The sequence below is a fragment of the Labrus bergylta genome, chromosome 16 (assembly GCF_963930695.1).
Source record: "Labrus bergylta chromosome 16, fLabBer1.1, whole genome shotgun sequence".
NCBI lineage: Eukaryota > Metazoa > Chordata > Actinopteri > Labriformes > Labridae > Labrus > Labrus bergylta.
The window spans coordinates 14983220-15009303 of record NC_089210.1 but is presented as its reverse complement, the minus strand read 5'-3'; the positions used below and the strand labels follow the sequence as shown (position 1 = coordinate 15009303).

The following is a 26084-nucleotide window of genomic DNA, read 5'->3' as shown; positions in this document are numbered from 1 at the left end:
TTAAGCCTCCTGTGGAAGGTGTGTAGGTCCCCTCTGAGCTCTGGTCGGGTGGGTGGGTTGGGTGTGGAGATGAAGGTGAGACCTTTTTCTTATATCTCCAGCTGTACGGCTGTGAGGGAGAAAATGGCACAGAGGTTGGTAATGTTGGACTGGTGGGGAGTTGTGATTTGACAGTTGTCCCCAGTTACAAGTTTAATTGCTGTTTCCAGTACCTGAACAACATCCCGGCCGTGTATGAAGTCCAGTGTATGTGGTCCTTGCCTGTCTGAAAGAGTAATGGGTTGATTTCCGGTATGAAGTTATATTTGGAGGCTATTGTGTCATTAAGTTTTGTTAGTAGTGTCTGTTTGTGTTTGTCCAGTCTGGATGAAAAGTTTATGATGGGGATGTAAATGGTGGCGTAGGGGAAGGTGGTCTGACTGGTCCTCCACATGGTCTGTAGTTGTTTGAGTGTTGTAGTAGGGTCATATTCTGATAAGCAGTTATTGAGTCCGGCTGAGAGTATTAACTGTGCTGTGTTGTGGCATGGAGTGAGTTTCTTAAGGATGCTGGCTATGTGATGGAAGTTGGCTCCGGGAAAACTGTCTACCTGTCTGTGTGGGTCTGTGAAAGGAGGGATCTGGGAGAGGTTGGAGTCACCTATAATGAGTGTCTTCTTCCGGACCTCCAGCGACCAGTCCTGTATCTTTCTGTGGGTGCGTGTGTGGTTCCGGCCTACTTGGGGAGCCATGTGCTGCCACGGAGGCCCTTGTGGCATAAGAGGTGGCTATCTCAGATGTTGGGGTTGTTTTCAGCTTTGCTTTCGTTACTCCCTTCATTATCATTGATTTGTTATCCACCTCTGTGTTACTGTTTCTCACACAGGACTCTGTGGCAAGCAGCTCTGGCTCCCCCTACTGGTCTGTAAGTGGAGAGGATGAGATAGTGTTACTGCAGGGTAGAACAATGTTACTGTAAGGTGGTGTCTGTTCAGTGCGGTTATTGACTGTGTGTGAAGGGGGTGAAGAGGGAGGGCCCCGCCGAGCCCCGAAGTCGCCGCCGACCCCCCCAACGTACAGAGACCTGAGGAAGTGGTGGGGGGAGGAGAGGAGGGGGGTGAGCTAGACTTAGGGGATAAGGAGGGTGTGGTCAACCACAGATCAACCCGTGTCAACAGATTTGCACAACAAATAGGACTGAACATAAGCCTGATAAAAACAAAGGTGATGACCTTAAACACACAAAATCCCCCACCTACACAAATAAATGGAGTAAATATACCCACAACAGAAGAGTTTTCATATCTAGGAAGCACTGTTAGATATGATGGAGGAACAGGCAATGACATCAAAAGCCGACTCAACAAGGCAAGAAACACATTCAGAATGATGAACATGTGTGGAAGTCCACAAAGTACAGCATCAACACCAAACTCAAGTTGTACCAGAGCTGTGTTCTCTCCACCTTACTATACAGCTCTGAATGCTGGAGGATGACAGAGAAAGACCTTTCCAAGCTCTCGGCATTCCACACAAGAAACATCAGAAAAATCCTACGTATCTTCTGGCCTAACACCATCTCCAACCAGCAATTACTTGCTCGGATCAACCAAGAAAGTATAGAGACCATCATAAAAAGAAGGTGGTGGAGATGGATTGGACACATCATGCGAAAAGAACAGGATTACATTACTAGAACCGCCCTACACTGGACACCTGAAGGCATGTGGAGAACAGTGGAGAAAGAACTGAAAGACATGAAGCAGACCTGGAGTTCTATCCAAAAGCTCGCCCAAAACAGACAGGAGTGGAGATCCTTTGTTGCTGCCCTACATGCCAGTAGGCATAAAGGGCAGTAAGTAAGTAACTAAGAGGGTGTGGTAGTGGAGAGAGGGGGGGGAGGAGGAGGAGGGAGCAGGGTTAAGGTTAGGTTGGGGAGGGGGGGGGGGGGGTAAGATAGTAGGTAGGACAGAGGAGGGAGGGAAGGTAAGAGTAGGTAGGAGAGGAGGGCGAGGGAGGTTACGGTGGGTGGTGGATGGACCTGCTGGTTGGGGGAGTGGAGGAAAGTCCAGAGGGGAGGGTTGAGGGTTGGGTTAGGGTTGGGGTTAGGGTTGCGGAGGAGGACGTGAATTTCCTCCTATACCTCACCCTCCCCCACTGGATGGCCCTGTCCAAGGCCTCCTGGTTGTAAGGGGGCATGGTCTCCAGCTCCACAGCAATGACTTGGTCATAGTGTTCTCTGAGAATAGACATGTTGTTATGCATCCAGTTAGCTGTGTTTGATTTAACCTTTTCAAATGTTATGGTGTTGGGTGAAGAGGGTTTGATGAAGGAGGTAAGGCGGTTCACCTTCTTCATCATCCCCTGTGGAAATGAGCCTGTAGTAAATCTGTTATTGAGTATTTCGGAGTGGTGAATGGCCTGAAGAAGTTTAAAGTATTGTTTGATTTGTGAGTGGAGTTCCGGTGTGAGCTTTGTGTGTGTTGGTGGTGGACGGCTGCCCGCTCCAGGCGGGGGGGCAGAGGAGCAGTGTTTAATCCTCAGGAGGAGCAGCCAGTGGTGTGTTGCGGTTGGTGAGGGTTATGGACATATCGCTGTGGAGCTGGAGAAGTTTGTGAAAGGGAATCCCAGCTGATAGACGCCTCACAGAAAGTGTGTGAAAAATCTGTAGCACCCCCCACAGACACAGGAGGAAGCACCAGAAATAAAATAAAAATTTGATTAAAAAGGTGGAGGAAACGTAAAAAGAGATAAAGGAAGTAAAAGAAGAGCTGTGACTAAAAAGGACCAAAAGGGAGTAGGATTATTAATAAAACCAGTCTCTAAAACTTACAGGTCGGGGGCCTGGTGGAGGCCTACAGAAAGGCTTTCCCAACAGGAGAGGAGGGGGGACTGAAGGAGTCCCCCTCGCGTCGCTCCCCGGTTTTCACATAAAATCCATAAAACCAGTGGGGCAAGTAAAAGCAGATAAAAGCAACAGCTGGTAATAGTGTTGTCTGGCTCAGGGAATTTTGATTTTGATGTTATTTCATGTAACTGCGCTAATTTTTTTTACCAGTACAGCTGTTTCATCTGACTCTAACCTCTCCCGGATCCCTCCTTTCACAGACCCACACAGACAGGTAGACAGTTTTCCCGGAGCCAACTTCCATCACATAGCCAGCATACTTAAGAAACTCACCCCATGTCACAACACCACACAGTTAATACTCTCAGCCGAACTCAATAACTGCTTATCAGAACATGTCCCCACCACACAACTCAAACAACTACAGACTATGTGGAGGACCAGTCAGACCACCTTCCACAACGCCACCATTTACATCCCCATCATAAACTTTTCAACTAGACTGGAAAGACCACAGAAAGATACAGGACTGGTCGCTGGAGGTCCAAAAGAAGACACTCATTATAGGTGACTCCAACCTCTCCCGGATCCCTCCTTTCACAGACCTACACAGACAGGTAGACAGTTTTCCCGGAGCCAACTTTCATCACATAACCAGCATCCTTAAGAAACTCACTCCATGCCACAACACAGCACAGTTAATACTCTCAGACGAACTCAATAACTGCTTATCAGAACATGTCCCCACCACACAACTCAAACAACTATAGACTATGTGGATGACCAGTCAGACCACCCTACAAAACACCCAGACCCATCCAGACCTGACAGCCACATTTTACAGTTATTACAGATCACCCTCACCCGCAACAACTTCATGTTTAACAGCCAGCACTATCTCCAGCTGTGCGATGGGCCGGAAATATGCCCCAGCATATGCCGACATCTACCTGGCCCACTGGGAGGAAATGGCCTTCACCAAACTCCCCATCAAACCCCTCCTGTATTTCCGGTACCTGGACGACATCTTCGGCCTATGGGACGGCACACAACAGGACTTTTTGACTTTTCTGGACATTCTCAGCTCACACCACCCTAAAATAAAACTCAAACACAACATACAAACATCTGCAGTCGAGTTCTTGGACACCTGTGTCTTTTTCCGTGCCTCCAGCGACCAGTCCAAAAACACTGGCCGCAAAAGTTTTTTTTTGAGACGCGGACCGCAATGCACTCCTCCATAAAATGAGCTACCACCCCAGGCACACGTACAGAGGCCTGATAAAATCCCAGCTGATACGCTTCCACAGAATCGGCACCTTCCAGGAGCATGTGGAGGAGGCCACCAGCACCCTCTTTAGTGCGCTGAGGCCCAGGGGTTACTCAAGGCGCTTCCTCAGAACCATCAAGGCGGAGGTCGGCCGGACCTTCAACGATAGGTACAACGACCCGAGCAGCTTACCCTTGGTAAACATAGACAACATAAGGTTGCCAGATATAGAAAATGTTGGCACTGAGAACATCCACTGTCTACTTGAAATTTTCGAAGGCTGCAAGTCAGATGTTGACTTTCTCCATGGGGATTTCAACATCCCAATACACTCAACCACAGTTGAAAACACCAAAGACCACTTGAAGTGGTTCTTTGACATGGACGGAGTGGTTGATGAGCTGGACAACTTGGGTGGAATCCATCAATTATTCATGCCAAGGCTGACTGCAAAGGGCTTTCCAAAGGTGTTCCAGTACCTGAAAAAGCATGTCCCCCTCAACGACTGCTCAAAATCAGGGTTGATTGCACTTAAAAATACAGTGGGCCACAAGCTCGCGAATGTGGATGGGGGCTATACCCTAACACTATGTGTACTTCCAACCTGCCTCCAGAAACCACACAGCCATCTGTCGAGGGCAGACCTCTATGGAACATGTGCAGCAGAATTGCTCAATGAGGTGTTCTTCATCTTCAAAAAGCTGCTGCGCACACTTCCAAAGGAACAAATGAGTCGCCAGACTATACAAAAACAGGGGACAGACAAGTTGGATAAGTACAGGGTGCTGAGGCAGGATGCAACATTTATCCTTGACCTCCTGGACCAGTCGCTTCAAAACATGAAATGCCATTTTCTCAAGGTGGTACCAGTGATGACTCAATTTGGACAGAGAGATGCAGACATGTTGGTCATTTCTGACTTTGTCGATGTGAGCACAGTGGCCTCTGTGTCTGTATATTTGGCAAAAAAGATAAATGCAGATGATGAGGATACACATCTTCTGTCCAGATATGCCTTGTAGGATCTGGTGGGAGTGAGAGGTGCTCTGTTTACAGCAGTGGGAATGCATGAAGTATGCAACTTCCAAGCGAACCTTGACACCCTGGACATGGACGTGAGCAGGACTCTCCTGGATGTTTTTTTAAGTGAGGGCAAGCTCATGTTCATTCAGCTCTATTTGGATTCTCCCCACCACCATTACCTCTAGCTGTTCAAGCATCCTGTCAGTGGGGCACTGGTGACCTGTGGCCTGAACCACCCCCACCACCAGCCGGTGGTGTACAGGAGGGCACACAAATATATTTCCACCATGCGTGACCTACAAGAGCACTTGGTTTGCCAGTTGGGGTGTAGAGTAGAGCAGGTGGTCCGCTTTGAAGGAGGGAAGGTCTTCAGGTTCAACCCTGTTGATTATTTTGATGTCAAGGCCTTCGATAAGTTGGTGCAAGAACACGCTCTCTTTGTCCCTTTCAAGGACACGGAAGATGGGAAGGGTCTTACCTCCACCCTCTGAAGCATCGTCCACTTCTTGCTGACTACCCTGGAGGACTGCATCAAATCCAGCATGGGGGTTGGTAGATTTGAGGCATCATGGAAGGCCTTCCAAGCAGAGTTGGCCCTAGAGGAGCTGTTTTACGGCCACCCTTTGTCCCCCCTGGACAATGTGCTTAGTGCCAGCCTTGGCACCAGCACAGTGAACAAAAGGAGCCTGTCCCATGAGAGGGGCTTCCTTGGACTGGCACCCCACAACAGTGCCAGACTCTCCACAACTGGACCAGAGACGAACTGCAGAAGGTCAGGGTGATGAGGGTATGGGCACTCTGCCAGTGCCTTGAGGCTGGACCTGCAGTGCTGGGTGCTATTAGGGGACCTTTACTTGTAAAGGTCCTATAAGGGGTAGCTGTGAAAAGGCACTGTTGCCTCCTGGCTAAATGTGAACGCAGACCCGTAGGTCCCTGGATGGTCCATCCTAGAGCAGTGAGGACAGCTATTGGGGCTTCAGCTGGGCCAGTGCAGATTGGCAGTATGGGCACAATTAACTGCGGATAATCCGAGCCAATTAGGACGAGGGGCTGGATCTGTTGGGAGGAAGAGGCCAACCTGCTGTCCAGCTGAGTGAATGCTGGAGCTCGGAATGAAGCTGGATTAGCTGAAGCTGCATCAGGTTGATAGTAGGATGTACCAAGAGATGGCCTTGATGGCTGATGAGGAAGAGAGTGTGAGGGTTGAGGTTATATGGTTGAAGACTCCTCCTTTCCTCTCCATTGATCTGGATCAATTTGCCAGATCGCCTGAACACTCTTACCAGGTGATGGGAGGAGCTGCTGCTTTGCCATATAGGAACCCAGGGCCGGCCCGCGGCATAGGCAGTATAGGCAAATGCTAGAGGTGCCAGCCTCCATAGGGGGCGCCACTGGTGCCCCATATGAGTGCAGCGGAAAAGTTAAAGATAAGAAGAAATAGAAGGAAAAATGCATTTCAATATTATTTATCTAATATAACAGCTTCTTTGTCAGGTTTGAAGCACACAACAGCACCACCCCCCCTCCCCATGACCAGACCCTGCAGCCAGCCAAGAGAACCCTCTCCAAGATCAACACCTGCAAGGCTGCAGGTCCAGACAACATTCCTGGCCGTGTGCTGAAGGACTGTGCAGAGGAGCTCAAAGATGTCTTCACGGACATTTCAACCCTTCTCTGAGTCAGGCTGTTGTTCCTTCGTGCTTCAAAGCCACTACCATCATACCCGTTCCAAAGAAGCCCTCACCATCCACTTTCAATGACTATCGACCCGTTGCACTGACCCCCATCGTCATGAAGTGCTTTGAAAGGTTAGTCATGGCCCACATCAAATCCACCCTTCCCGCCACCCTGGACCCCTACCAGTTTGCATACCGAGGTAACAGATCCACCGGGGATGCCATCTGTTCTGCTCTTCACCCAGCCCTCACCCACCTGGACACCAAAAACTCATACGTCAGAATGCTGTTCATAGAATTCAGTTCAGCATTCAACACCATCATCCCTCAGCAGCTGATCGGCAAACTGGACCAGCTGGGGCTCAGCACTTCCCTGTGCAACTGGCTGCTGGACTTCCTCAGTGAGAGGCCTCAGGCAGTGCGGGTCGGCGGCAACACATCCAAAACCACCGTCCTGAGCACTGGGGCCCCCCAAGGTTGTGTGCTCAGCCCTCTGCTGACCCACGACTGCGCTCCATCCTTCTGCAGCAACCACATTGTGAAGTTCGCGGACAACAGTGGTTGGTCTCATCTCCAACAACGATGAGACGCACTACAGGATGGAGGTCAGCCAATTGGCCACGTGGTGCAGAGACAGGGGTTTAGGAGTGGGGACTCTCCGGAAGTCGACAACAACCTCCTTGGTCTTGTCGACGTTCAGGAAGAGGTTGTTGTCGACTTCCGGAGAGTCCCCACTCCTAAACCCCCACTGACCATCGACGGTGCTGCTGTGGAGAGAGTGAGCAGCACAAAGTTCCTGGGGGTTCACATCAGTGAGGATCTCTCCTGGACAACCAACACCACATCACTGGCCAAGAAGTCCCAGCAGCGCCTCTACTTCCTCCGCAAGCTGAAGAGTGCACGAGCCCCCCCATCCATCATGTGCTCCTTCTACAGAGGCACCATCGAGAGCATCCTGACCAGCTGCATCACTGTGTTCGCTGCTTTCATCCCGGCCTGGAGAGCGGCTGTAATCTTGGAGGCATGCTTCACGGCTGGACAACATTGAGGCTGATATGAAAACATTTAATACCGGTTGTTGCATCATTAGGCATAGGCTACCAGCTATTTGGCTATATGCCAAGCCACAGATTAATAGATTATATCTTCGCTTTATGCACTTTCTAACAAACGAGTCATCATGTGTCCATATAGCCAGTGACCACACTGTTGTGTGTCTTTACGCACAGTGAAGCACACGCTCTGATCGACTTTGGTTGACAGATTATATGGATGCTACATCCGCAGCTAAAAGTATATCCTGTCAAACATAGTATATGGTAACGCTTCACAGACAGCATATATAGCCTAAATGACTTTCTTACCTCAAACATACAGCAAGCCGTTGCTCAGGATCGATTGGCTCACGGTAGTTGGTTCGTGTCTATGGAAGCAACTAGTGATCAGAATTCAAATGATAAAGCTAATTTGAAAATGGAAATGCATTAACAGAAATGCTTTTTAATTTTCAGAATATGGGTGTATTATTTGACTCAAAAATAAAATTATGACTAATTAATCTAATTTGCATTTTAGTTTTCAACTTCTAAAATGCACATTCTTTGACTAAATTAAAACGAAGAAAATGACCAATGCTTTTTCATTTTCAAAAAATGCTCCGCTAAATTTGTATCATAATTCAAACGAAAATGCTAATTTTGAAATGAAAATGCATTAACAGAAACGTGTAGAATATAGAATATAAGAATGAAGAGAAGCACAGTTGCCTGTCTCATTCTTTTATTCTGTTTATACAGGTTTGTATGGTTAAAACACATGTATAAGTGCATATAAATATTGATAAAATCAAAGGAAACATGCTACATCGCATTGGTAAAGGTAGTTGAACTATATGTGTTTGTGAACTAGTAGATACTATGCGTGGCGATCGTCGTGTCTTTTGTGTTGATTTAAAGAGCCCATATTATGCCCTTTTTGGGGTTCGTATATTTAATCTATGTACTCACTTTTGTACGTTCACAATAGCTAAAGTCCGAAAAAGTGTCTGTTTTCATGTACTGCTCCTCCTTGCTCCCTCTCTGCTCTGAGTCCGTCAGCTACGCTCTGTTGAGCCCAGACTGTTAGACCCCACGTGGGCCAAGTCTGCTCTGATTGGTCTGCCGATCCGCTCTGTCGCTATTGGTCAGTTGCTCAGCACGCGTCTCGGAAATTTCAACATGAGCTGCAGGGCTTGCCACAACGAGCCAATGGCCTTAGATCAGTGATCTCACACTGACAATGACGTCGGACTGACACATTTTTATCGAGGGGGGCTAGAACCGAGCGTTAGATGTAGCTAATGCTACAGCTAACAGGAGGAGGTAGGAGAAGCCGCGTTTCAGCGGACTTTGAATTTTTGCACATACATGTGCCTAAACATGCACAGGACACTTGGAAAACACACTAAAGGGCATATAAAACCAGAAAAAGCATAATATGGGAATTAAATTAGCTCCTGCACATCTCATTTCGAAACAGATATTATATTAACAGTGTGATTAAGTGTTCTGAAGGTTATGGATAGTGTTGTTATTGTCATATGTGTACGGTTTCAATGTTATAAGGAGTTACAGTTGTCAGTCTTCAGCTATTGTACTAGGCACATCGTGCTAGTCTCCCTTTATTTACATCTGTGAGTGAGGTTACATTCAAGGACCTTTTAATAGCCTGGGAAATTATACAACTGAGGTTAATATTGTCCTCAAGTAGTCTGTCTCATTCTTTTCTTCTATTTATACAGAAATTCTCATCTGCTTATAACACTAACAAGTGGCTAAATGTGACTACAGTGGTTGTCGGGGATATTAAACGCCATCACGCCGGACAGATGCCAGGAACTCTCTCACTAGTTGGAGATGTCTCATGTAGGTTTAATCTTTAGGTTAAGGCAAATATTAGGTTAGTAAACAATTTATTAAGCTATGCTGATTAGTTTATCGGAGATCGTCTGAAGCATAACGCTAGTGACGTCACAATCATCCGACCGCGGTGTAGTTTGCTTGTAGCATAACGTTAGCTTTTTACTTCTGTCGGCCCCATTAACGCTTCAAACATCATAAAAATAGTGTTCATCTGTGAAGATTATCCTGCTGAACAAAACGCCTACGCTTCAGTGTTTGCCACAGAGCTTATTTTCTGCAATGATCCAAAATCCAATGCAAAAATTCCATACCCATAGGCGAATTCTCGTTAGAGCCCATGGCGATGCTACTTCCGGGTTGGCCTACAAAAATACGTTATATGGTTTGTTCTCTATAGACAAGATAATTAGCTGAGCCAGGTGTGCCTCGTCTGCTGCTGAGTGCAGAAGCCAGCCACAATCCCTGCCACTCACATACCTGCAGGGGAAAGAAAACAGAAAGGGGAGGGGGAGAAGGACAGAGAGAACAAATACAAAAAACCCTACAGCAAAACCAAACAGAATTATCACAATAATTATATTACAAGAATAAAGAGATACGCTGGAAGAGGACAGCCTTGCCTGAAACCTCTAGAAAGTTTAATTGGGTCAGAAATGTTATTGTTTATAATTGTGCTGGGGGGGGGGGGGTAAACCTGGGACACGAGCTGTCATGAATCTAAAACCTTATTCATGCTTCTTGTGGCCGGCGAGCATGGTCCCTGCAAATGTCTAGTTGTTTCATACTGATTGCGGTTAGAGTGTCAGCCCTCAACATGGGCAGAAAGTACTTTTGTGTCCTGTAGCCAAGGGTTGCAACACGGTCGGCGCGAACCCGTCCGCGTTGTTACAAAATCTTGGAGGTGCGCGGCTGGGTGCTCAGACCCTCTTCATGCCGACCGCGACTGCGCAAAAGCGCCCCGCCGACCAACCTGATTCAATGAGTCGCAATGTGCAGCACATAGCTAATTTACACAACATTATTTTTCCACGAAAACACTGTGGAAAGATTTGAAGTCTGGCTAGCAAGCCAGCCTTTCTGTTAAACATACTGTCTGATCATATTAACCATTTGGTAGCCATAGGTAAAGATGTTCAGAGAAATGCGTGCTAGCTTGAAGGTAACTTAATACAGCTTTCTGGTTCATTATTATCTCAGGCAACATTAAAGTGACAGGTGGTCAACAAATGTAATAAGGTAGGCCAGAGGGAATATAAACTTAATGAAAACCAGCAGGAGCAAAACATCAGGTTCATATATTGATAATGTCACATATTGTATGATAGAAGATGTGTGAAAATATTGCCATACTTGATGACTGTATTATTATGCTCTCTCAGACGCTACTTGCATAGTGACTGCCCTTCACATCACCCCTTAGTGGAACATGCCCTGTTCTGCAAATTCATCTCATTTATAAAAAGGGACTGAAGGTTGGGAGCATGGGTTCTTCATGTTTCACTGAAGCTTTATCAAAAAGTTAGAACAGAACATCGACAAGCAATTGCGTTTTCTTATTGTTTGCACTGCTTCTTTAGTAGGTCTGAATGCTAAAATCGTCCGTAAATTCACACATTAAAGCTGATATTTAAAAAGAAATCTTTCCAGGGGGGCATGGCCCCGGACCCCCCTAGTGGGTTTGGATCCATGTCACCTTTTTTATCCCTGATGAGTCTGCACCCTTGTGCTTTAATCTTAGAGAGACTTACCTCTGTTAACCTCAACAAAATTCATCTTTAATATAATGAGATGACTTCTTCAAGCATGTTTAAAAATTATAGCCCCCTTCCATCCTCGTAACCACGCCTCTTCCTCTTTTTGAGGTGAGTGTTAATATACTGAGTGATAATATAATATCAAACTAATATTCATATTTAGCCAAGTAAAGTTCTTTTCATAGTACTGGCAAGCCCATTACAGTTGAAACTGGGTATACATAGGTTCTCATTATCTTTCATATATATAGAAGTGTCACAGGTGTGGAAAATCAGGAACTGGACCCAAGTGCAGAATGAAAAATAAAACTATTTATTTAAACAAAAAGGCAAAAACTAAAACTTTTTATCTAAATGTCCAAACTGAGAAAATCCAAAAACTGATAACCACTGAGAAAAACTAGGAAACACTGACACCTTAACATACGACAAACAACACTGGCAACTTACAACACCGACAAACGACAATGAACTGACACAGAAGGGAAGAAACAGGTGAGACTAACAAGACACAGGTGAGGACAATCAGAGCAATCAAGGCAGGGAGAAAACACAAGATGAGAAACACTGAGGACAATACCAAATAAATCATGAAACACTGAAGACATACAGAACTCAAGAATGTAACAACCACTAAAACCTAAAGAACGCTAGGATATGAAGATACAAAAGAACATGAAACACTAAAGACTAAACTATGAAACATTAAGACAAAAACACACAAGAGTCACAGAGGGAAAAATAAACTACAAAATATAACTGGAAACACTAAAGACTCAATTTACCAAGAACGATACACACTAGGACAAAGAAACACAGGTATAGGAAATACAAAATAAAAACAGTAGAAACTAAGCTAGGAAACGAGAACTACTAAAACAGGAAATATAAACTGAAAATACAAACTACATAAGACCAAATCATGACAAGAAGGGGAGGGAAAAAATGGAAAATATGCAATAAATGCATTTTAAGACTTGTAGTCACTTAATTTGATAACCTTATGTAATCTAGCTTCACTTATTTTCCAATGTATGCAGAAACAACATAAAACACAACAAAAAACAAAGGAAATATTAGGAAACCTAAAATTAAAATGTGTAGCCAAACACACGATCATCAAAGAATAAGGTAAGACAAAAGGGGATTTCATTTATAAATGATCGTGCCTATGCATAACTCATCAAGATCAGGGTTCAGCATTATAAGCAGGTGGAAATAGCTAAGGTGTACTGTCCATCGATGTAAAGTTTATCAGAAACGAGTCTTACCCTTTTTTTTTCTGTCCTGCTTGAGCTCCCGGTATAGGGGGAAAAGTTTATTTCTCCTCTCTGCAACCTCCACAGGGAACTGCTCACTAATGCCAAAAGGTTTTCCAGAAAGACGCCAGACAAGGCCAAAAAACAAATCCTCTCATAAGTTCGTCCTCCTTGCGCGTCTGCTTAAGAAGATCTACAGTTGATTTTATTTTGTTATTCAGTTTCTTTATCTCATCTTGCATGGTGTCCAATATATCAAGCTTCTGTAGTTTATTATTAATTTCTTTTAGAACATATTATTGACTGAGAAGACTTGGTCAATCATAGCTGCTTTCAAAGTCCCATATGGCTAGCTTATTTGGCTGACTTGAGGACTTGGTTGTGTTTTCACAGATTGAATCAGCTGCTGATTATCAAACAGAAACTTCTGACTTAACAAAACAGGCTCAGGAAGTAGGCCTCGCCAAAAAGGAAAAATTTGCACAAATGAAATCAGGGAGCTCCTGAAACACATTCAGTACATTGAGCGGTGATATAATGTTTTAAATGTCCTGCATTTTATCAAAGTTTACCACCCGACGTGGCTGACCAACCTAATCACTCGCTCATGCTCAGTCAGTTTCAACAAGCGAATGCAGCAACTGTGATTTCTTTCTTATTTTATCTTTTATCTCTGATCTATCTTCTGTTTTGTGACACAACTCCCAAAGTCCCTCACGGATATAGCAAAAGAAAGAAAGAAACACGTACAAAGAACAACTCATAAATCACAAGATACATTATCTTTTTATTTTCTTGTACAATATGTTGAATACAATGTAAGTTAAGGGCGATATTTTTTCTGTAGTAGTCTATCTTTTTTTCTGCCATTTTTTCCTTCTTCTTTTCTATGGTTAAAAAAAAAAAGCACCTGAAAATGAACTAGGGATGCAGATCCCTTGTGCTTGTCTCATTCTGTTTTTGATTATCATGTCTCCGCCATAGCAACACAATGTAATTCCAGACATATCACAATTTAATCAGGAAATAAAGTACAATTACAGCTTTATTGATTTAACCTTTATTTATCCAAGTTAGTGCCATTGAGATCAAATATCGCTTTGTGTGAAATGTCCAATTGAACTTTGCTCTATGCCCCTGGATTGAAAGATACATAATATATATTATTTAACCCTGATATTGTTATCAGAATTCTGAACTCCATCCAGTCATTAATGTACCTTCTCCTCATTGATAATATTTTTTGAAATACTGAAGTATTTCTGTTTGTTGCAATCCTGTTGTGTCGCATTGTTGGAAAGGTAGCCATTAATGTTGGTCTTGCAAAGGACTTTCCCTGGCCTTTAGTTTCTATGAGCCACGGAAGACAATTAAGAGACAGTGAATATCAGTAAACCGATTCAGAAAAGGAATAAAAGTGTGAAGTCCTTTTGTGATCACAGCAACTTTAATCATTACCTTTTTTTGGTTCATATTTCAGCAGAATAACAAAAAGGAATTGAATTAATTTTCTTGTGTTTCCTGCGACAGGTTGATTTTCACATCCTGGAGGCAAACTCCGCTCTCCTGACATGGGACCTGCTGACCTCAGATAGGGAACGACAACCTACGAGAACGCACACACACACAAACAGACACACACAAACATGTCTGGGAGTAGTGTTTGACAGACAGGTATTTACAAAGTGACTGTAATTTCCTTGTATGTGTTTGGTACCTGTCAGAGCCATAGCCAGTCGCAGCTCTTCTTTAAGTACTTCTAGAAGATCAGTTACTCCCTGTTCCCCCTGGATACACAACAATAAAAAAATATTTTCAGTTTTAGAGAGTTATTATGTTGAGTGCATTTGGTTAGACAAACAATTAACCTGAAATTTAGGTTAATTGCTGTAGTGATTCACCTCACAGGCAAGGCCCCAAAGCACAGGTCTGCCAATGAAGACAGCTTTTGCTCCAAGAGCTATAGCCTTCAGGACATCTGTCCCTCGCCTCACTCCTCCGTCCAGGTAGACATCACAACGGCCTTGTACTGCCTTCACCACTTCCTCCAACACGTCCAGCTATATACACAAACACACTGGCTTTAGTTTATGATATTGTAACATAAAGTACAATTTAAAGAGTTTTTTCTTATCCTAATCATATTGTCAGTAAATACAGTGACAAAAAAAAGTAAAACAAAAGTTCCCTGATACCTTGCTACATGTGCTTCCACTTAATGTATGTAGTTACTTCCTGAGACTCTGTTATCATAATGCTTCTGTAGGGTAGGGAGAAGAACCATGGCAACTTATAGTAATAGACTTCGATATTGATTCAATAATACACTGAGAAATACAGAAATACCCCGATAATTGATAACCGTATACCTTCTGATATTTGTTAAATAAATATGTGTGCATTATTTCTGTTGATTTAGAACAAACTAACTCTGAAATGCATTTGATCGTTACATTATTCTTACGGGCTCCACAGAGTGCAGTGGTTAGCGCTGTTGCCTCACACAAGAAGTTTCCTATTTTGAATCCCCGTCGGACAGAAACCTTACTGTATGGAGTTTGTATATTCTCCACATGCATGCATGCGGTTGATTGGTGACTCTAAATTGCATGTAGGAATTAATGGTTGGCTGCTTGTCTATCTCTATCTTATTAAACATAAAAGTACAGGATGCTCTCATGTGCACATCTGTGCCTGAGCTAAATTTACAGCACAAAAGTGCGAAACGAAAACGGACTTCCAAACTCCAATCGATCTGCAGAGATCGATCTTGCACCTTTAAGAAAAAGCTAAAGACCCAGCTCTTTCATGAACACCTACACACTTAATGATATTAATGATGAGAATAATGATGATTATGATGACTATGGTTTTGTTTGATAATGACGATTTTAGGATGGTTTTTATGCTGATTGGAACTCTCAAAAACAGCTGTCGATGTTGTGCTTTGCCTCTGTGCATTGCCTGTCAGCACCTGTGTCCAATCAGACTTAAAGCTGTTTGTTTGCACTTACTGACATATTTTGTTTTGTTAAGTTTGTCATTTGTAATTAAAAAAACTACAACGAAAGAACAGAATCCGCTATATGACGCTATAATAATAACTTTTGCCTTTATAGCAATACCTTGTGTAGTTAGACAGAACAACAATATCAATAAAAAGTGGAGAGAAGAGCATACTAGTCAACAAGAAACATGATGCAGCCATGTAATTACACAGAGATCGTAGCGGTCACATGGTTATTTACTAAAATAAATATAAAGAATAGTTTTGCTCAACGATGACCCAGGAAAGACATTAAGCACTCGGCATCCAGAAAGACAAGAACGTTGGCTGTAAAAAAGGCAAAGTTGAATTTTAAAGGTTTCTTTAGATTGTTTTCACATTTCTTTTAACAAAAACCTGTTTTTTAATTACTGAGACAAGTGTAAAGCTACAGTATATAAAGAGCAACATTAAGATTTGTTCAGATGCCACAATTACATTTTTTGTAAGCCTATAATAGGATTTCAGATATTGTTGCAGTACATAAAAGTGAAGAGCATTTTTCAGTCAGCAAAAAGAAATTAAACAAGCACACAAATCACAAAAACACACAGACCGTGGCAGGTACTCCATCCAGTTGTCGAGCTCCATGATTAGATACCAGGATGCCATCAACCCCATATTTTAGTGCCTGGACCGCATCTTCACCTGCCCATAGAATAACAGACAGACATTGCTCGATAAAATCACTGAACCAGACATGCTATATAGAAATGCCAGGTTGTGGTGCAAATGCATTCCTCACAGGTTAAAATCAAGTTGTTTCATTCATTTAAATTTCAATTGTCAATTAGGGCATTCTAACTTGTTTAAATTATCTCCTTTTGTAGGGGAGTCTCGTTGTGCTCCCACCCAGTAAAATTACCTTAGATCAAGGTGAGCAACTGGGAAACATGAGGCCCCCCTCCTCAAACATTCTGGCCCACAAGTCTTATTCAAATATCAATAAATTGCTCACGTGAAGAAAACATTAGTACATTTCCCATTAAGGATTTAAACCTGACCAACACCATGCACCAAGACCAAACAGATTACAACATCTGTTTTGTTCTTCTAAAGAAATTAATAGATACAACTTATTGTAATTGTTTCTGTAAAACTATGTTGGGGTGGCAGTGGTTAAGTGGTAGAGATGGTTGTCTCTCAACTGGAAGGTTGGGGTTTCAATCCCCAGCTCCTGCAGCTACATGTCTGATGTGTCCTTGGGCAAGACACTTGAACCTGATTTGCTCCTGCTGCAGTGTGTGAATGTGTATGAATGTATAAGTAAATACTGATGGACACGTAAATGGACTTGAGCTTGCAAAGCGCTTTTCTAGTTTTCTGATTTTTCAATTTCTTTTACCTCACAGGTCACACCTAGAATTTTACACCCGTTCACACACTGATGGCGGTAGCTGCTTTGTAAGGTGACCATCAGAATGAACTAATTCCATTCAGACACATTCATACTCCACCAATGAAGCAGCGGGAGCTGCTCCGGATTAAGTGTCTTGCCCAAGGTCACATGACTGCAGGAGCTGGGGATCGAACCCCCAACCTTCCTGTAGAGAGATGACCAACTCCACCAACTGAGCCACAGCAGCCTGGGTAGGTGTTACCTGCTGTGTAAAAAGTGCCTTAAATTGAGATTAGAAATGTGCTATACAAGCTTAAGCCTGTTAACCATTTATGGTATATGCAAAACTAAATGTATTTAAAAACATGTAGATGTAAATAAGATATTCTTTAAAAAAACGCATTGAAAAAGTAGCTTAGATTGGCTTCAATTCTGTGTTTAGCTAATTACTATTTCCATTTGGTAGTATAAATATGATATTTATTTATTCAAATTCTCAATTCAATTAAAAGTAATTAAATACAAGTTGTAACAATTTGTCCTTTTAGCAGTGAGAATAGAGTTAATGTGGCCCTCTTGGTAACCAAAGTTGCCCATGCCTAACTTAGATGTTTTTCTGAGATGTTTATTTGAGGTTGCCGCACAAAAAACACCAACCAGAATATACATTTTTAGACACTTCAAATCCATTATCCATTATTATTCCTCAATAAGTTTGAGCATGGATACAAATAAAGTCAAAGAGAGTTTAGAAAACACAAAAATCTTATTCTGTTTTGTAATTAATGGGTTTCCTGTTAGTTTATCAATAAAATAGAGCTTTAACTTTTCTTTTTTAATATAACATAAAAGTGTATGTGTGTTCTCTATAATAACAAACAACTGCACTTTTTATTTGGGGTGAGGAAAAGGGGAGTGTAGGTGTGTGTGCTTGTGTGCATTTAACAATACCATTCAGAACTCCTTTCACAATCACAGGCAGATGTGTTTGCTTCTTTAGCCAGGTGATGTCATCCCAACAGAGAGTTGGATCGATTGATTTTGCAACATAAACAGCCAAACCACTGTCTTTGCCGTAGTTCCCCTCAGAGAAAGCCAGTGACGCTGTTGAGAAGTTGGACATGCTGGAAACACACCACACATCCACACACACACCAGCCCACCAAACCCCCCATCCCCCACACAGAGAGAGAGAGTTAAGAGTTGTGATGGAATTTGGCAATTAATTATATATTAAATCCTATGGCTGTTGTGTTTGGTTCCTACCTCAGATGTGGGGGCAGTTTAAAGTGGTTGCGCATATCGTCCCATCTTCTCCCAAGATATGGTGTATCCACGGTAACAAAGATAGCCTTATATCCTGCTGCCTCTGCCCGGCGAACCAATGAAAGTGTCAGCTCTCTGTCTTTATAGATGTAAAGCTGCAGCCACAGAACACAGCCACCATCCTGGGAATCAATCACTGCTGACATCACTTCTTCTATAGTGGAAGTGGCCCAGGAGCTCAGCATCATCCCTGTTCCCAATGTTTGGCATGCTTAAAAACAAATATTAATGGTGGTCAAAGTCACAGCAGTTGAAGAGGACTCATTTAAGAACAAAGTCTACCAAGAACCTTGTAAAATTTTAGACATGCTTCTCCAGTGATCCCTATGATATTTAAAAAAACCAAAAACGGCTAACTTCCTTCTGATCATTCTTTTTATGTCATTGTCATGTCATTCTTTTTATGTCATTGTCATGTCAAATTCATTCATTCAGTCATTGTAATATTAAAAAACTAAAAGTAAGGTATTTTACCTGCTATTTGTAAAGTGTCTCAAGATAACACTTGTTATGAATTGGCACTATACAAATAAAGATTGATTGATGGATTATCGAAGACCACAGGGTCAGTATGGTTTCCCTTGCATGCTGGCACACTTGCATGTGGCCACTGAAAATAACCCTTCAAGATATTAACCATACCGTGTCTGACCAATATGATCCATAGTCTTTGAGATGGAATTTTTTTTTGCTCTGGTCAATGTATTCTGTCATCAACAGACAGCTCTGCCCCACCTTTTCTTTTGTCTGCCTTTTCTTCCCAGGCAGCTAGCATCACTGGTAAGATCCAGACAATAATCTCTATCTCTATTTTCTAAGGTGGGTACCAATAAGGGTACTGTTCATAAGGGAATTAATCAATAACATCAACATCATGCAGCACTGTATGGTTCTCCCAGGAATATTGCTGAACAACATCTGCTAAGAGTCAATCAAATTGGTCAAATAATAATTGATAGTTTTCCCACATATCACTGGGGGACACAACTTTTCACACCACACCACACCACTTATAAAAATGTTAAATATTTTCATCTTTACGTTGAGTATAAAATGTGTGTACTGTATGTGAAGACAACTGTATATGTAAACATTTTTTTTAATCATACTTTTGAGAGTCTGAAGAGGATGCATGTTATCTATCTTGAGATTTGCTGTTTGCAATGACATTTTGCAATGTCCAGGTGGCTGGAACCTACCTGTTCCTTTTGAACAAATTTCTGGAAAGTATCTTTGGACCCTAATATTTATTTACTGCAATAACGACAGAGGTGAGAAACATTCTAAGTTATGGGCGACATTGTTCATCAGAAAGACCCCAAATGGGGTCAAGTTGTTGTAGACTGAAGAAAGAATGAACACTTTTAATTTCATGAAGAAAAAAATATATTCAATATGATTTTGTGAACAACAGCAACTGATTTGATTCAGGATTCATTAATAAATGTTAGTGTTAGAATAACAACTAAGTTCATTCAGTTAGGCTATACGATTTTTATAGGAGTTCCAGTGTTCTTATAAAGCTGCTCACAGTCATTTATTACCAAAAGCTGTAATCAGAAAAGACTTATATTTATAGTTAAAAGACTTATATATTAATAAACTTCAGTTACCAGGCCTGACTAAACATAAGGTAGATTTATGTGTGCGTGTGAGGGAAGCACCATCTCCTGGCGACACCCCGTGATTGAATACATGGGCGTGTTTACAGATGATGATAATAACGATGACAATGACGGTCAAATGGAAATATTCAAACCTGCTCATCCATTTTCTGTCTTTTGCCACTTTTTCATCTTTTGGTTTTTATGGTGGTTGGCATCCATAAGCATTGTATTATTGTCATCTTCTGGATCTTGCGATCGAAAAGTGCAATATCTTTACATAGGGTACCAAATTGTTCCCTCCTCATGTCAGTATCGATTTTTAAAACTCACATAAAAACACATCTGATTTGCGCAAGTCCTTCCCTCAGCGTGAGATCAAAAAGAGAAGCAACAGAAGCAAGATACACAACAACAATGCTCTCCAGAGGTCTGCATTTTCAGGGCTTTGTCTCTCTGCTGCTTAGTCAGACAATAACAATGTAATAACAATTCCACCTCTCGTTATCATTAGTTTTTGACCAACAAATTTATCAAAGATGTGTGGATCCTTCAATCTTTCTTTTTGCATCCTCATTTTAAATTTAGCTTAGACTCAAATTCCACAATTCCATCCTGTACATAATTAAACAGGTAAAATAAGGTGGAATCATACCCACTGTCAAATACCAGGATTATTTCAAACCAATTTAAGGAGTGAATCATAACAAATAATCAACAGAGGTAAACACTGTACACATTATGGTTTCCACAGAAAATGTCGCGGATGCATTACGGATTACACTTAGACTTGAACATCACTGTGGAAACATCGGTCTAATGTAATTAAGCAAATGTCCTTATTGGCTTTCATTTTGATGATGACAGTGAATAACACTATTTTGATATGTTTTTTTTGTTTTGTTGAGTCAGTCTTTTTGATTAGACATAGCAGCTGATTGCAAAATAGTATCCCTAATGTCATTGAATATTGATATTTCAAGATGCAAATAATTGGCAAATAATAATAACCACTGCACTCAGCTCAAGTTACATTTTGTATTAATATTCACATACTGTGTGATTTTGAGAGAGTTTACCTCTTGCTGTTGCTATTTCCCCCTCAGGATGAGCCATCCTCTGCATTGCTGTGGCAGCAACACAGATAGGCATGCTGAGCTTCTGGCCCAATAGAGAGACAGACAGATCCACTGTGGACACGTCCCTCAGTACCCGCGGGACAAGATTCCACCTGAACTCACGCACACACATGTAAACATATATTCATTAGCTCTTTCTGAAACATTAGCAAAACTAAACAAACCCCTTAATGTTATTAGCATTTCCACCTCCGTAATGTTACTATGCGTACTAGCAACAGGTGTAGCCTAGCATGCTAGTGTACAGCTTAACATCTCTATTTCCACACATAACTGCAAAATTACTGAACTTTAAACATAATGCTTTAATGACAGATATTTACAACACTCTTAACTATTTTACTTGTCTCCATGCCTGTGGTTTTAAGGACATAACCCCAGTTGTATGTGAACAAAAGTCAACAAAGTTAAGCTTGCGTTCAGCTAAGCTTCAGGATTTATTCTGCAACACTTGCCTCTTTAGGTTATTATTGGTGCTTTTCATATACCATAACAATACATGGCAAGATAGTTTACGCACAAAAATTTAGAAGATAGAGTTTATAGATAGAACTTTACGATACTTTTGTGTGATAATAATGGATCTAAAGTGGGAACACTGCTTATAAAGCTTAATAAATCATTTATTATGCACTTATTAACAGTTAATAAAGCTCCTTTGCAGGTACTGGATCTAAAGTGGTAACACTGCTTATAAAGCTTAATAAATCATTTATTATGCACTTATTAACAGTTAATAAAGCTCCTTTGCAGGTACTGGATCTAAAGTGGGAACATTGCTTATAAAGGTTATTAATAAGGGTGCAATGATAGATTGGCATGTGATCGGAACCGGCCGGTTTTCAGTCTGCTCGGCCCTGACCGGTGACCGGTCCCTAAGAGTATAGCCAATTTGATCAAACTCACACACAAGAGCATTTACATGCCTCGCGCACAGCAACACAAACACTAATGGATGGCCGAACACAAAAAGCTAACATGTCGGCTGTGAAGAAGTGAAAAGGGTTTGATATACAGGTGGAGAAACTCACACCGCTTCCCTGCACTCGCTCCCTCTTCGCCTCTTGGCCCATGGCAGATCCACAAGTATAGTATAGTACAAAATAGTTTGCTTTAGCAGTCCATAATAGACCTTTGAAGACAGAAAATCGGTATTGACCAAAAATCGAAATCAGTCAGAAAAATTGCAATCGGTTCCTCTCTAGTTAATAAATCCTTTATTATGCACTTATTAACACTTAATGAAGCTCCTTTGCAGTCACTGGATCTAAAATGGGAACACTGCTTATAAGGATTAATAAATACTTTATTATGCACTTATTAACAGTTCAGTGGGAGCAGGGTCCAGATGAGTAAATGTTTAAAACTCATTGATAAAAGATGGATGTGGAACTTTTCATATTTCACAACTTTCAAGTAAACACAGAAACAAAAAGTTTTTGAATTAAAAAAGGTTTTACAAATAAAGCCGTATTTTAAATTTCTTGCCATATTTTAAAGCTGATCCTGATTTAAACTGCGCTGATTTTAAGCAAGGCCATATTCCCTGTAACTATTTTTCTGAAGATACCTTTAAGTGTGGAGAAAAATATTAATAACGATAATTGGCAGTCTACCAAAACAATTTGATTGTCTTATTGAAAACGTTTCTGTACTCCCTATACATTTTTCAGTAAATGGTTTGACTGAAACTTGGCTAAACAGCCAGAAAGTGTCTATGTTGGTGTATCCCTCTTTGCTAAGGAGAACACTCAGTCTTCCCTCCGAAATGATCTTGTGTCCTTGGTTGAAGATGAAGCAGAGGCTGTCTTTTTAGAGCTTGTTGGGCCTTTCTCTAGAAACAAGGTTATTGTTGGCTGTAATTATGATCTGTGAAGAAACTGCTTTTGAAAGCTGCTGCACTGTTGCTGTATTTGCTGCTGTGATAAAAACATCATGTAAATTATTGCCTTGTCTAAGCTACATTGTCTGTAAACATATTCTCTTTCTCAGAGGCCCATTTTCAGAAAGCAGGTTAAGTGCAAATTCTGAGTCTGTTAACCCTGAAATGATGGAAACTCTTGGTTTTCTATTTCAGAAAGGGAAGTCACGGGGCGCTGGTGGCGCAGTGGTTAGTGCGCACGCCCCATGTATGGAGGCCATGGTCCTCCAAGCGGGCGGCCCAGGTTCAAATCCAGCATGTGGCTCCTTTCCCTCATGTCATTCCCCACTCTCCCTCTCCCTGAGTTCCATGTCTATCCACTGTCCTGTCTCTCCAATAAAGGCAGAAAATGCCCCAAAAATAAATCTTTTAAAAAAAGAAAGGGAAGTCACCTGAGAAAGAGGGGTTACTCAAGCCCATTCCAGGCATACAGTGTGTCTAATCCATAAACTGTAAATATAAATCACGCTACTGTCATGCAGTTTCCTTACCTCTCTATGAAACCCTCAAGTTCAGCTTTTATATTATTAAGCTACTGTGACCAATGAAAGTTATTATTATGCTCATCTACTAAACTAATAGGCTATCTTTTTAAGTGATTTAAGGCAGTACGATTCATGCTAGAATGCATAAACTGAATGTTAATAAAGGCCTAATGTAGGCCTATAGCTTTTTAATGAAGGACGAGATCCTTTCTGATTGGCTAATATAGTCTACAAAAGGTGCAACTCAAGCATTTTGTAATAACCACCACAATTTGTAAAAATAGGCTATTAGGATAGGATATGATAGGATAGGATAGGATAGGATAGGATAGGATAGTACTTTATTGATCCCCAGAGGGGAAATTCAGGCGTTGCAGCAGCACAGACAAGTAAGGTCACACTATTACAAACTATACAAATATTAGGCTACATATGGCGATAAGGACGATGATTACAGAGAGCGACAGATTGTTCCAAAATGTGGGAGTTATTATAATGAAGTGAAAATGTATTACATTATGAGTTATTAGGCTGCATACAGCGGTGTTATATAATACAAGTCTCTAGCGGCCATAGAAAATGTAAAGGTGCTGACAAAATGCCAGCACAATTTTAGTTACTTTGCCACAGGAACCTGCTCTGCCTGCAGTGACATTTGGAGTATATGTCTAAATGTATGCTGTTTTGGGGTTAATTTTTAATTTGGCTTCTTGCTACAAAACTGTCCTCAAGAGTTAAGAGATAGCCTATGCATATGTGGTGTGGCCTACCTGTTAAAAGCAGCTTCATTGTCAGCCAGGGTATGTTGCTCATCCGCTCCTGAGTGGTAGTAATCATACACAGCTTTAGGCAGAATTTTCCTGGCTTCTTTCTCAAAATCTGACACACACACTCGCTGCATTGACATTGTGTTCATCTAAACACAAAGACCCTTTGGCAGACCACTGTTTGTTGCTCACTGACAGAGATAAGAGGTGATGTAATCATTAACCTGCTGAATGAATGCCTTGGTTAAACATTTCTCTTCTCGTTTTTTTAAGCCCTGTTCGGGTAACACATTTCTAAACTATATTATGCCAGAATAAACAGAGGATCGTTGGCATTGCAGTATGACTCTTGATCACCTGATCCTTAACATCATCTCTATTTTTTTGTAGACTTTTACATATTTCTGAGATAAAAGTGGCTGTGGACTTTGCACCTTGAGAAGGAGCATCAAAGGTCATTTAAACTTCACCTCTTTTCTGTTAACAAGTCCCATCTAGCTTATGTGAGGGGTGCCGCCAAGACCTCAGGGCCCCATGAAAAGATATCACAATGGGTCCCACCATCACAGACCAAACTAACCCCAGCTCCATCACACAAATGACCCAATCAAACTTTAAACAATATTCTGAACATGGGATATAAAGTGTTACCGGCAATTTTTCTCTCTAATGGGCCCTGACTTGTGCCTCTTTGCCAGTCTTTTAATCCTTGTGACAACGTTGAGGGATGTATTCCAGTCAGAAAAACTTGAGAACCTTGCAAGAAAGCTGTGTATTTCAAGAGCATTTGTCTTCTGAGCCTTTACCTCTGGGTCAACAACGAGAAGCTCTGGGGAATCTTGCCATAAAAACTTAGGCCCAGTGAGCCAGTTTGAGGCAATCAAGTCTGCCACCTTGAAACCCCTAGCAGCATGGCCAGCTGGACTTAGATCTGTTTCGATGTAGAACCATTGTCTTGGATTTGTTGAGTCTCTTGTTTTCTGGATGAGATTAGCAACAAATACATGAAAGCGCCAAGTTTCATTTTTAATGTACTCAAGCACCACCTTCTGGTTTTCTGTCCAGAAAAACTCCTTATCTTTCCTCAGTTCAAGCTCTGTTCTGAGGAAGTACTTACTCCAGCAGAAACTGCGGCTGCAGTGAGCTCAAGGCGTGGGATGGTGACACTATATAATTTTTTACAAGATTTTACAGGTCACAGAGCCATTTGGTCTTGAGTGCAGGGGGAACAGGCTCATCCCATCCAACAACACACTTGCACATTTCTTGCTCAACTTGTTTTCCATAGAAGATGTAGGGAGAGAGAAATCCTAATGGATCATACAAACTTGCAACTGTTGCTAGGATTCCTCGTTGTGTGGCTTGCATTTCTTTGAGGATGACACTGAATGAGACATGAGACATCAGCCTCTACATTCCACTTTACTCCAAGTACACTCTGCATTGGAACCTCATTGTAGTTCAGATTTACATCTTTCCTGTCACTTGATAGTTCTGTCTCTGGAATCGCATCCAGGACCTCTCTGTTGTTGCACACTAATTGGTGTAAATGCAGCTTTCCTTTGACACAGATTTCTTGTGCTTCATTGACCAGCTTTTTTGCATTGTCAACTGAATCAAAGCTGATGAGCTCATCATCCACATAGACATTTTTGAGAATGAAGCTGGCTGAAAAAGAAGATAGGGTGATCATTTTAAAAAACTACCTGAAGAAGACCTCTGGTCGAAACGTAGTGATCAATAAAACCC

The 26084-nt window shown here is 41.9% G+C and overlaps 1 protein-coding gene across 3 annotated transcripts; it reads right to left on the bottom strand.

Moving 5' to 3' along the window:
• Positions 1–13475: 13475 nt before the first annotated feature.
• On the bottom strand, positions 13476–24528 carry hao1 (hydroxyacid oxidase (glycolate oxidase) 1). 3 transcript variants are annotated; one of them, XR_010668905.1, is made up of 9 exons: positions 24339–24527; positions 21103–21254; positions 18360–18630; positions 18045–18217; positions 16311–16402; positions 14610–14768; positions 14426–14495; positions 14167–14314; positions 13476–14058 (listed from the first exon to the last, which is right to left on the bottom strand). XR_010668905.1 is itself a non-coding variant. In XM_020649621.3 (8 exons), exons 1-8 carry the CDS (start codon positions 24482–24484, stop codon positions 14247–14249), a joined length of 1131 nt encoding a protein of 376 aa, XP_020505277.1. In that variant the 5' UTR covers positions 24485–24527; the 3' UTR covers positions 13476–14246. The 3 variants fall into 3 exon arrangements, 1 of the variants encoding a protein (XP_020505277.1); XR_010668906.1 differs by having other exon boundaries at positions 13476–14314; positions 14615–14768; positions 24339–24528; XM_020649621.3 differs by having other exon boundaries at positions 13476–14314.
• Between the last annotated feature and the right edge of the window lie 1556 nt (positions 24529–26084).

Bases quoted from the DNA above. Each gene is read 5' to 3' on its own strand.
- hao1 (XM_020649621.3), bottom strand. From the start codon at position 24,484: ATGAACACAATGTCAATGCAGCGAGTGTGTGTGTCAGATTTTGAGAAA. The intron at 18,631-21,102 runs GTAAACTCTCTC...TTTGTTTTTAAG, and splicing joins GGAAATAGCAACAGCAAGAG to CATGCCAAACATTGGGAACA. The intron at 14,769-16,310 runs GTCTGTGTGTTT...TTGTGTATATAG, and splicing joins TGGATGGAGTACCTGCCACG to CTGGACGTGTTGGAGGAAGT.